The 12,829-nt window shown below is 46.3% G+C and overlaps 1 protein-coding gene across 1 annotated transcript in view; it reads right to left on the minus strand.

Moving 5' to 3' along the window:
• Positions 1-12,829, minus strand: part of LOC139265788 (FERM and PDZ domain-containing protein 1) — a 187,108-nt gene that overhangs the window by 119,785 nt on the left and 54,494 nt on the right. The window contains exons 8-9 of the mRNA XM_070883650.1: positions 4,209-4,328; positions 865-1,001 (exon numbers count right to left, since the gene is read on the minus strand). Coding sequence (XP_070739751.1) covers positions 865-1,001; positions 4,209-4,328 — 257 coding nt within the window. The remainder of the gene's footprint in view (positions 1-864; positions 1,002-4,208; positions 4,329-12,829) is intronic.

Genomic DNA, 12,829 nt, shown 5'->3' on the forward strand with positions numbered 1-12,829 from the left:
CTCTCCCCCCTCCCTCTCTCTCTCCCCTCTCTCTCCCCCCTCCCTCTCTCTCTCCCCCCTTCCCTCTCTCTCTACCCCCCTCCCTCTCTCTCTACCCCCTCCCTCTCTCTCTCTCTCTCTCTCTCTCCCCCCCCTCCCTCTCTCTCTCTCTCTCTCTCTCTCTCCTCCCCCACCCGACCCGATCCGATCCGACCCAACGCCACCTACCTGTAAATCTGGTGCTGGGGACGGGCCCTGCCCGAGGTCTAGGGCCGGCCCTTTCAACCTTCGGTCCCGAAAGGCCTGCCTGAAGCACTTTCACACAGGTAGGAAGATGGTTTATTTAATCTTTTCTTTGCTTATAAATGTTTATTCAGGTTGGATTTATTTATATAATATTTGTATAAGTATAAATAAGGATTTATTATAGAATTTAATGACTTCCCTTCCCCCCACCACCACCCCCGCCCCCCCCACCACCTCGTTCTGGACGCCTAATTTGTAACCTGTGCCTGATTTTTTAATGTGTAGAACAGGTTTTTTCAGTTCTACAAAAATCTTCACTTGCTCCATTCTACTTTAGTTTGGAGTACGTTTTCACTATGGAAACTTTCAAAACAGGCGTCAGCGGCCGGACACGCCCCCTTTTGAAGAAAAAATTCTGTTCCAAAGTAGAACTGTTCTACCTGACTAGAACTGCAGAAAAAAAAATGTGGAGAATTGCGATTTCTAAGATAGTCCGTTCTCCACCAGTTGCTCCTGAAAATCAGGCGCAAATCATGTGGAAACTTGGGCCCATAGTGTCAGCATAGCTTGGTGTGAGGCGCGGCTTTTAAATGCAGTTGAAGCAACACACAGTTCAATCCTGTGGGCATGTTGACTTACTCAATGTACTTCATGGAGACTTTCTGAGACAGCTTGGAGTTGAGGATGCATTCCTGAATCTGCAGTGCTGCGAGACGGATAGCAGTGTTGCATTTCATCTCCATAGCAAACTTTTCCAGCAGCACATCATTGCAACTCTGTAAAATAGAAGACCGCTAAAGTCACCACACACCGCTGCCTAGAAAAATATCAGAAGCAACTTATCACCATTTATAAATGCTTTCATAAAATCATAGAATCATACAGCACAGAAGGAGGCCATTCGGCCCATCATGCCTGAGCTAGCTCTTTGAAAGAGTTATCCAATTAGTCTCACTCCCTTGCTCTTTCTCCTGAGCCCAGCAAATATTTTTCCTTTTCAAGTAAATATCCAAATACCTTTTGAAAGTTACTATCAATTCAGCTTCCATCACCCTTTCAGGTAGTGCATTTCAGATCATAACAACAGCCTGCTGGAAAGAAATCTCATCTCGCCCCCTCAGTTTTTTACCATTATCTTAAATCTGTGTCCCCTGGTTATTGATCTTCCTTCCAGTGGAAACGGTTTCTCCTTATTTACTCTATCAAAATCCCATAGAATTTGAAAACCTCTGTTAAATCTCCCTTTAACCTTCTCTGTTCTACAGAGAACCATCCCACATTCTCTAATCTCTCCACATAACTGATGTCTCTCATCCTCATAGGTCAACTATAGCTTTGTCCATAAATATAGGACACCTTAGGAGCATAACAATTGTTAGACTTAAAAAGAGCAACGTCCATCTAGTTCACCTTCTACCATTCTGATCATCCCACAATACAATGATAATGGAGTTATGGACTAATCATTGCAATCAATCCGTAACAATGTCCCAGACATGAGGCAAGGAAACCCCCAGTGTGGAGACCTTTGGGAACTAGAGGTTACAGACGGCTCAAGGCTGAGGTCCAACAAAAAACCTGAGACCTAAAGAACAATCGGTGGATGGAGAAAGCACAGGAGATACAACAACTGGCCGACAGCCACAATATGCGAGGATTCTTCACTGCAGTCAAGGCCATCTACGGTCCAAACTCCCAAGGCCCCACCCCACCCCTGGCCAAGAACAGGGAAACACTCATCAAGGACACCGAGGCTGTCAGGGCCCGCTGGAAGGAGCACTTTGAAGATCTCCTCAATTGAGACTCTGCCTTTGACTGAAGTGTTCTCAACTCCATCCCGCAGCATGCGACCCGCCACCACCTCAGTGAAACCCCAACGCTGTACGAGGTAGGCAAAGCCATAAAACAGCTCAAGAACAACAAGGCTACGGGTGCGGATGGAATTCCTGCTGAGACGCTAAAGTATTGCGGAGAGGCACCATTGGCGCGGATACATGACCTCATCTCTCTCATTTGGAGGGAGGAGAGCATGCCGGGAGATCTCAGAGATGCAGTGATCGTGACCATCTTTAAACAGGGGGACAAGTCTGACTGCGGTAACTACAGGGGAATCTCTCTGCTTTCAGCCACTGGGAAGGTTGTCGCTAGAGTTCTCCTTAACAGTCTTCTCCCTGTGGCCGAGGAGCTCCTCCCGGAATCACAGTGCGGATTTCATCCCCTACGGGGCACAATGGACATGAACTTTGCAGCGCGATAGCTGCAGGAAAAATGCAGGGAACAGCGCCAGCCCTTATACATGGCCTTTTTCGATCTTACAAAGACCTTTGACACTGTCAACCGTGAGGGCTTATGGAGCATCTTCCCCCAAAAGTTTGTCAACATCCTTCGCCAGCTCCACGACGACATGCAGGCCGTGATCCTTACCAGCCGTTCCATTACAGACCCAATCCACATCCGGACTGGGGTCAAACAGGGCCGTGTCATCGCTCCAACCCTCTTCTCAATCTTCCTTGCTGCCATGCTCCACCTCACAGTCAACAAGCTCCCCACTGGAGTGGAACTAAACTACAGAACCAGTGGGAAGCTGTTTAACCTACGCCGCCTCCAGGCCAGGTCCCTCCAGCCTCTGTCATTGAGGTGCAGTATGCAGACAACGCCTGCGCCTGCGCACATTCTGAGGCTGAACTTCAGGAAATAGTTGATGTATTCACCGTGGCATATGAAAGCACGGGCCTCACGCTTAACATCCGTAAGACAAAGGTCCTCCACCAGCCTGTCCTCGCCACACAGCACTGCCCCCCAGTCAACAAAGATTCACAGCGCGGCCCTCAACAACATGGACGACTTCCGTACCTCGGGAGCCTCTTGTCAACAAAGGCAGACATTGATGAGGAGATTCAACATCGCCTCCAGTGCCTTTGGCCGACAGAGGAAAAGAGTGTTCGAAGACCAGGCCCTCAAATCTACTACCAAGCTCATGGTCTACATAGCTGCAGTAATACCCGCCCTCCTGTATGGATCAGAGGCATGGATGATGTACAGAAGACACCTCAAGTCGCTGGAGATATATCACCAACAATGTCTCCGGAAGATCCTGCAAATCCCCTGGGAGGACAGGCGCACCAACATCAGTGTCCTCGCTCAGGCTAACATCCCCAGTATTGAAGCACTGACCACACTCGATCAGCTTCGCTGGGCAGACCACATAGTTCACATGCCAGACACGAGGCTTCCTAAGCAATTGCTCTATGCGGAGCTCCTTCATGGCAAACAAGCCGTGAAGGAGCTCGGTGGGAAGCGGAAACGTTACAAGGACACCCTCAAAGCCTCCCTGGTAAAGTGCGACATTACCACTGACATCTGGGAGTCCCTGGCTGAAGACCGCCCTAAGTGGGGAAAGTGCATCCGGGAGGGCGTTGAACTCTTCGAATCTCAACGCCGCGAGTGTGAAGAGGTCAGGCGCAGGCAGCGGAAGGAGCGTGCGGCAAATCAGTCCCACCACCCCCCCCACCCCAGCCTTCCCCCGACGAATGTCTGTCCCACCTGTGACAGGGTCTGTGGCTCTCGCATTGGACTGTTCAGCCACCAAAGGACTCACTATAGGAGTGGAAGCAAGTCTTCCTCGATTCCGAGGGACTGCCTATGATGAGAGGTTCAAAGTCACCTGTTCCTCCCAATCATGCTCCACTTACCACATGTCATGTCTCAATTTACTCACATACTGTATCCCAAAATGTTATTTTCTGAAATAAATTGATCTAATTTGAATTAACCAATATTCACTACTTCCACCTCAGGGAGAATCTCCCACAGATTGACCACTAGCTCACTGAAATATTGTTTCCTCAGATTAGTTTTATAGCTACCTGCTTTTAAGCACAATCCGTGTCCTCTGGTACTACTGTTCTGCACAAGGTGAAGTAGCTGGTCATGGTCATGAACTTTATAAAGTGATTCTGTGATCCTTCAACTCAAACACATACCTGCAAATAGAGGTATTCAAAGGCAACTGGATCATCTCGTAAAACCACGAGTGGATCTCTTGGCAGGAAACACACCCTGAAGAGACACCTATAGTCATGGGGTTCTCGCTTCTGGACTACCTGTGGCAAGGGTAGAAAACATTTACACAAGCAATTAAGCTATTACCGTAACACCTGGTAAAAAATTAATAAATCATTTTCATTAGGCTTATGTCTTAACAGCATCCTCTCACTGGGTGGGGTTGAGGACAGGAAGAGTGATTTACTGATATCAGCCTAGCAGGCTGCTATTTGTCAAGGTAGGCCCAGACTCCCTCGATACAGTGCACTCTTTTACTATTTCCAATCTAAAGCTTCTTTTAGTAGGCTCCCAAATCAATGCTGTATTTTCAGTGTTCAAGAGGTCTGTCTCCACGTGTGTTTTGCAAAATAACAACATATGAATTAGGATTAGGAATAGGCCATTTGGCCCCTCGAGCTTGCTCCACCATTCAATAAGATCATGGCTGACCTGATCATGGACTCAGCTTCACTTCCATGCCCGCTCCCCATAACCTTTTATTCCCTTATCGCTCAAAAATCTGTTTATCTCCACCTTAAATAAATTCAATGATCCAGCCTCCATAGCTCAATGGGGCAGAGAATTACATAGACCCACAACCCTCTGAGAGAAGAAATTCCTCCTTATCTCAGTTTTAAATGCGCAGCCCCTTATTCTGAGATCATGTCCCCTAGTTTTAGTTTCCCCTATGAGTGGAAATATCCTCTCTGCACCCACCTTGTCGAGCCCCCTCATTATCTTATGTTTCAACAAAATCACCTCTCATTCTTTTGAACCCCACACAACCCACCCCCACCCCAGCACAACCCCACTCTCTTCCCCCCCACTCTTCCTCCCCCCACTCTCTTCCCCCCAGTCTCTTTCCCGATCCCCCCACTCTCTTCCCCCCCGCACCCCCCACTCTCTCTTCCTCCCCCCACCCCCCCCCCCCCGACTCTCTTCCTAAGTCAACTCCCTCATCTCCGGAATCAACCTAGTGAACCTTCTCTGAACAACCTCCAATGCAAATATATCCTTCCTTAAATACGGAGACCAAAACTATACACAGTACTCTAGGTGTGGCCTCACCAATACCCTGTACAGCTGTAGCAGGACTTCTCTGCTTTTATACTCTATCCCCCTTGCAATAAAGGCCAACATTCCATTTGCCTTCCTGATTACTTGCTGTACCTGCATACTAACTTTTTGTGTTTCATGCACAAGGATCCCCAGGTCCCTCTGTACTGCAGCACTTTGCAATTTTTCTCCATCTAAATTAAAATGTGCTTTTCTATTTTTTCTGCCAAAGTGGATAACCTCATATTTTCCTCCATCTGCCGAATTTTTGCCCACTCACTTAGCCTGTCTATCACTTTGCAGATTTTTTGCGTCCTCACAATTTGCTTTCCCACTCATCCTTGTGTCATCAGCAAACTTGGCTACATTACACTCGGATAGAGAACTGGTTGGCAGACAGGAAGCAGAGAGTTGGGATAAACGGTTCCTTTTCAGAATGGCAGGCAGTGACTAGTGGGGTGCCGCAGGGATCAGTGCTGGGACCCCAGCTATTTACAATATACATTAATGATTTGGATGAAAGAATTGAGGGTAATATCTCCAAGTTTGCAGATGACATTAAACTGGGTAGCGGTGTGAGCTGTGAGGAGGACTTTAAGAGGCTGCAGAGTGACTTGGACAGGTTAGGTGAATGGGCAAATGCATGGCAGATGCAGTATAATATGGATAAATGTGAGGTTATCCACTTTGGGGGCAAAAACATGAAGGTAGAATATAATCTGAATGGCAGTCGATTAGGAAAAGGGGAGATGCAACGAGACCTGGGTGTCATGGTTCATCAGTCATTGAAAGTTGGCATGAAGGTATAGCAGGCGGTGAAGAAGGCAAATGTTATGTTGGCCTTCATAGCTAATCTGAGGAAGGACATCCTGGAAGGGTGATCTTATGGAAACATTTAAAATAATGAAAGGAATAGACAAGATAGAGGCAGAGAGGTTGTTTCCACTGGTCGGGGAGACTAGAACTAGGGGGCACAGCCTCAAAATATGGGGGAGCCAATTTAAAACCGAGTTGAGAAGGAATTTCTTCTCCCAGAGGGTTGTGAATCTGTGGAATTCTCTGCCCAAGGAAGCAGTTGAGGCTAGCTCATTGAATGTATTCAAATCAGAGATAGATAGATTTTTAACCAATAAGGGAATTAAGGGTTACGGGGAGCGGGCGGGTAAGTGGAGCTGAGTCCACGGCCAGATCCACCATGATCTTGTTGAATGGCGGAGCAGGCTCGAGGGGCTAGATGGCCTATTCCTGTTCCTAATTCTTATGTTCTTATGTCCTTGCTATTGAGGGAGTGCAGCGAAGGTTCACCAGACTGATTCCCGGGATGGCTTGACTGACATATGAGGAGAGACTGGATTGACTGGGCCTGTATTCACTGGAGTTTAGAAGGATGAGAGGGGATCTCATAGAAACATATAAAATTCTGATGGGACTGGACAGGTTAGATGCAGGAAGAACGTTCCCGATGTTGCGGAAGTCCAGAACCAGGGGACATTGTCTAAGGATAAGGGGTAAGCCATTTAGGACTGAGATGAGGAGAAACTTCTTCACTCAGAGAGTTGTTAACCTGTGGAATTCCCTATAGCAGAGAGTTGTTGACACCAGTTCATTAGATATATTCAAGAGGGAGTTAGATATGGCCCTTACGGCTAAAGGGATCAAGGGGTATGGAGAGAAAGCAGGAAAGGGGTACTGAGGTGAATGATCAGCTATGATCTTATTGAATGGTGGTGCAGGCTCGAAGGGCCAAATGGCCTACTCCTGCACCTATTTTCTATGTTTCTATGTTTCTATGGTCCCTTCATCCAAGTCATTAATATAGATTGTAAATAGTTGAGGCCCCAGCATCAATCCCTGAGGCACCCTACTAGTCGTTGTTTGCCAACCAGAAAATGACCCAATGACCCATTTATCCCGACTCTCTGTTTTCTGTTAGTTAGCCAATCCTCTATCCATGCTAATATATTACCCCCAATTCCGTGAACTTTTATATCTTGTGTAGTAACCTTATCGAATGCCTTCTGGATATCTAAATACACCACATCCACTTGTTCCCCCTTATCCATCCTGCTTGTTACATCCTCAAAGAACTCCAGCAAATTTGTCAAACATGATTTCCCTTTCATAAAACCATGCTAGCTCTGCTTGATTGAGTTATGTTTTTCCAAATGTCCTGCTACTGCTTCCTTAATAATGGACTCCAGCATCTTCCCAATGACAGATGTTAGGCTAACTGGTCTATACTTTCCTGTTTTTGTCTGCCTCCTTTCTTAAATAGTGCCGTTACATTTATGGTTTTCCAATCCGCTGGGACCGCCCCAGAATCCAGGGGATTTTGGTAGATTACAACCAATGCATCCATTATCTCTGGAGCCACTTCTTTTAAGACTCTAGGATGTTAGCCATCAGGTCCAGGAGACTTTTCTGCCCATTATTTTAGTCCCATTATTTTACCGGGTACTACTTCTTTAGTGATAAGTGAGTGTATTAATTTCCTCCCTCCCGATAGCCCCTTGATTATCCACTATTGGGATGTTTTTAGTGTCTTCTACTGTGAAGACCGATGCAAAATATTTGTTCAATGTCTCTGCCATTTTCCTGTTCTCCATTATTAATTCCTCAGTCTCATCCTCTAGGGGACCAACATTTACTTTAGCCACTCTTTTCCTTTTTATGTACCTGTAGAAACTCTTACTATCTGTTTTTATATTTCGTGCTAGTTTACTTTCATAATCTATCTTCCCTCTCGTTATCATTCTTTTAGACATTCTTTGCTAGCTTTTAAAAGTTTCCCAATCCTCTGGTCTCACTCTAATCTTGGCCACTTTTTATGCCCTTGTTTTCAATTTGATACCCTCCCTTATTTCCTTAGTTAGCCACGGATAGTTATCCCTTCTCTTACAGTCTTTCCTTCTCATTGGCATATATTTTTGTTGCGAGTTATGAAATATCTCCTTAAATGTCTGCCACTGCTCATCAACTGTCGCATACTTTAATCTATTTTCCCAGTCCACTTTAGCCAACACCGCCTTCATATCTTTGTAGGCTCCTTTATTTAAGCTTAGGACACTGATTTGAGATCCAACTTTCTCACCCTCCAACTGAATTTGAAATTGAACCATGTTATGGTCACTCATTCCTGGAGGATCCTTTACTAGGAGATCGTTTATTAATCCTGTCTCATTACATAGTACCAGATCTAAGATAGCCTGCTCCCTGCTTGGTTCCGCAATGTACTGCTCAAGGAAACTATCCCGGATACATAGAAACATAGAAACATAGAAAATAGGTGCAGGAGTAGGCCATTCGGCCCTTCTAGCCTGCACCACCATTCAATGAGTTCATGGCTGAACATTCAACTTCAGTACCCCATTCCTGCTTTCTCGCCATACCCCTTGATCCCCCTAGTAGTAAGGACCTCATCTAACTCCTTTTTGAATATATTTAGTGAATTGGCCTCAACAACTTTCTGTGGTAGAGAATTCCACAGGTTCACCACTCTCTGGGTGAAGAAGTTCCTCCGCATCTCGGTCCTAAATGGCTTACCCCTTATCCTTAGACTGTGACCTCTGGTTCTGGACTTCCCCAACATTGGGAACATTCTTCCTGCATCTAACCTGTCTAACCCCGTCAGAATTTTAAATGTTTCTATGAGGTCCCCTCTCATTCTTCTGAACTCCAGTGAATACAAGCCCAGTTGATCCAGTCTTTCTTGATAGGTCAGTCCCGCCATCCCGGGAATCAGTCTGGTGAACCTTCACTGCACTCCCTCAATAGCAAGAATGTCCTTCCTCAGGTTAGGAGACCAAAACTGTACACAATACTCCAGGTGTGGCCTCACCAATGCCCTGTACAACTGTAGCAACACCTCCCTGCCCCTGTATTCAAATCCCCTTGCTATGAAGGCCAACATGCCATTTGCTTTCTTAACCGCCTGCTGCACCTGCATGCCAACCTTCAATGACTGATGTACCATGACACCCAGGTCTCTTTGCACCTCCCCTTTTCCTAATCTGTCACCATTCAGATAATAGTCTGTCTCTCTGTTTTTACCACCAAAATGGATAACCTCACATTATACTTCATCTGCCATGCATTTGCCTACTCACCTAACCTATCCAAGTCGCTCTGCAGCCTCACAGCATCCTCCTCGCAGCTCACACTGCCACCCAACTTAGTGTCATCCGCAAATTTGGAGATACTACATTTAATCCCCTCATCTAAATCATTAATGTACAGTGTAAACAGCTGGGGCCCCAGCACAGAACCTTGCGGTACCCCACTAGTCACTGCCTGCCATTCTGAAAAGTACCCATTTACTCCTACTCTTTGCTTCCTGTCTGACAACCAGTTCTCAATCCATGTCAGTACACTACCCCCAATCCCATGTGCTCTAACTTTGCACATCAATCTCTTGTGTGGGACCTTGTCGAACGCCTTCTGAAAGTCCAAATATACCACATCAACTGGTTCTCCCTTGTCCACTCTACTGGAAACATCCTCAAAAAATTCCAGAAGATTTGTCAAGCATGATTTCCCTTTCACAAATCCATGCTGACTTGGACCTATCATGTCACCTCTTTCCAAATGCGCTGCTATGACATCCTTAATAATTGATTCCATCATTTTACCCACTACCGATGTCAGGCTGACCGGTCTATAATTCCCTGTTTTCTCTCTCCCTCCTTTTTTAAAAAGTGGGGTTACATTGGCTACCCTCCACTCCATAGGAACTGATCCAGAGTCAATGGAATGTTGGAAAATGACTGTCAACGCATCCACTATTTCCAAGGCCACCTCCTTAAGTACTCTGGGATGCAGTCCATCAGGCCCTGGGGATTTATCGGCCTTCAATCCCATCAATTTCCCCAACACAATTTCCCGGCTAATAAGGATTTCCCTCAGTTCCTCCTCCTTACTAGACCCCCCGACCCCTTTTATAACCGGAAGGTTGTTCGTGTCCTCCTTCGTGAATACCGAACCAAAGTACTTGTTCAATTGGTCCGCCATTTCTTTGTTCCCCGTTATGACTTCCCCTGATTCTGACTGCAGGGGACCTACGTTTGTCTTTACTAACCTTTTTCTCTTTACATATCTATAGAAACTTTTGCAATCCGTCTTAATGTTCCCTGCAAGCTTCTTCTCATACTCCATTTTCCCTGCCCTAATCAAACCCTTTGTCCTCCTCTGCTGAGTTCTAAATTTCTCCCAGTCCCCAGGTTCTCTGCTATTTCTGGCCAATTTGTATGCCACTTCCTTGGCTTTAATACTATCCCTGATTTCCCTTGATAGCCACGGTTGAGCCACCTTCTCTTTTTTATTTTTATGCCAGACAGGAATGTACAATTGTTGTAGTTCATCCATGCGGTCTCTAAATGTCTGCCATTGCCCATCCACAGTCAACCCCTTAAGTATCATTCGCCAATCCATCCCAGCCAATTCACGCCTCATACCTTCAAAGTTAGCCTTCTTTAAGTTCTGGACCATGGTCTCTGAATTAACTGTTTCATTCTCCATCCCAATGCAGAATTCCACCATATTATGGTCACTCTTCCCCAAGGGGCCTCGCACAACGAGATTGCTAATTAATCCTCTCTCATTACATAACACCCAGTCTAAGATGGCCTCCCCCCTAGTTGGTTCCTCGACATATTGGTCTAAAAAACCATCCCTTATGCACTCCAGGAAATCCTCCTCCACCGTATTGCTTCCAGTTTGGTTAGCCCAATCTATGTGCATATTAAAGTCACCCATTATAACTGCTGCACCTTTATTGCACGCACCCCTAATTTCATGTTTGATGCCCTCCCCAACATCACTACTATTGTTTGGAGGTCTGTACACAACTCCCACTAACGTTTTTTGCCCTTTGGTGTTCTGCAGCTCTACCCATATAGATTCCACATCATCCAAGCTAATGTCCTTCCTAACTATTGCCTTAATCTCCTCCTTAACCAGCAATGCTACCCCACCTCCTTTTCCTTTTATTCTATCCTTCCTGAATGTTGAATACCCCTGGATGTTGAGTTCCCAGCCCTGATCATCCTGGAGCCACGTCTCTGTAATCCCAATCACATCATATTTGTTAACATCTATTTGCACAGTTAATTCATCCACCTTATTGCGGATACTCCTTGCATTAAGACACAAAGCCTTTAGGCTTGTTTTTTTAACACCCTCTGTCCTTTTAGAATTTTGCTGTACAATGGCCCTTTTTGTTCTTTGCCTTGGGTTTCTCTGCCCTCCACTTTTCCTCATCTCCTTTCTGTCTTTAGTTTTTGCCTCCTTTTTGTTTCCCTCTATCTCCCTGCATTGGTTCCCATCCCCCTGCCATATTAGTTTAACTCCTCCTCAACAGCACTAGCAAACACTCCCCCGAGGACATTGGTTCCGATTCTGCCCAGGTGCAGACCGTCCGGATTGTACTGGTCCCACCTCCCCCAGAACCGGTTCCAATGCCCCAGGAATTTGAATCCCTCCCTGCTGCACCGTTGCTCAAGCCACGTATTCATCTGAGCTATCCTACGATTCCTACTCTGACTAGCACGTGGCACTGGTAGCAATCCCGAGATTACTACTTTTGAGGTCCTACTTTTTAATTTAGCTCCTAGCTCCTTAAATTCATTTCGTAGGACCTCATCCCTTTTTTTACCTATGTCATTGGTACCAACGTGCACCACGACAACTGGCTGTTCTCCCTCCCTTTTTAGAATGTCCTGCACCCGCTCCGAGACATCCTTGACCCTTGCACCAGGGAGGCAACATACCATCCTGGAGTCTCGGTTGCGGCCGCAGAAACGCCTATCTATTCCCCTTACAATTGAATCCCCTATCACTATCGCTCGCTCACTCTTTTTCCTGCCCTCCTGTGCAACAGAGCCAGCCACGGTGCCATGAACTTGGCTGCTGCTGCCCACTCCTGATGAGTCATCCCCCTCAACAGCACTCAAAGCAGTGTATCTGTTTTGCAGTGGGATGACCACAGGGGACCCCTGCACTACCTTCCTTGCACTACTCTTCCTGCTGGTCTTCCATTCCCTCGCTGGCTGTGGACCCTTCTCCTGCGGTAAGACCAACTCGCTACACGTGATACTCACGTCATTCTCAGCATCGTGGATGCTCCAGAGTGAATCCACCCTCAGCTCCAACTCCGCAACGCGGACCGTCATACAGTCTATGAACTCTTCCTCAAGGCTACTGGTACACTCATAATAAAGGATGAAACTGAGTACTGTGTACAATGAGCAAGTGTGACCTTAGCTCCTTTAATAAGGCTCCAGAGTGCAGGTACCTCGTGGGTGACCTGCTTATATACTGTGCTCCCAAGGGATGCTGGGATCCCTTGGGACTCCAACAGATGGGCCCTCTGGTAGTCAGGTGTCATGCAGATTACACAGGGTTAAATACATTACAGCTACCATGGCAAATTTGCTTTGTCCAGTCAATATGAAGGTTAAAAACACCCATGATTATTACCGTTCCTTTTTTACAAGCCTCCATTATTTCT

The sequence above is a fragment of the Pristiophorus japonicus genome, chromosome 1 (assembly GCF_044704955.1).
Source record: "Pristiophorus japonicus isolate sPriJap1 chromosome 1, sPriJap1.hap1, whole genome shotgun sequence".
Lineage (NCBI taxonomy): Eukaryota > Metazoa > Chordata > Chondrichthyes > Pristiophoridae > Pristiophorus > Pristiophorus japonicus.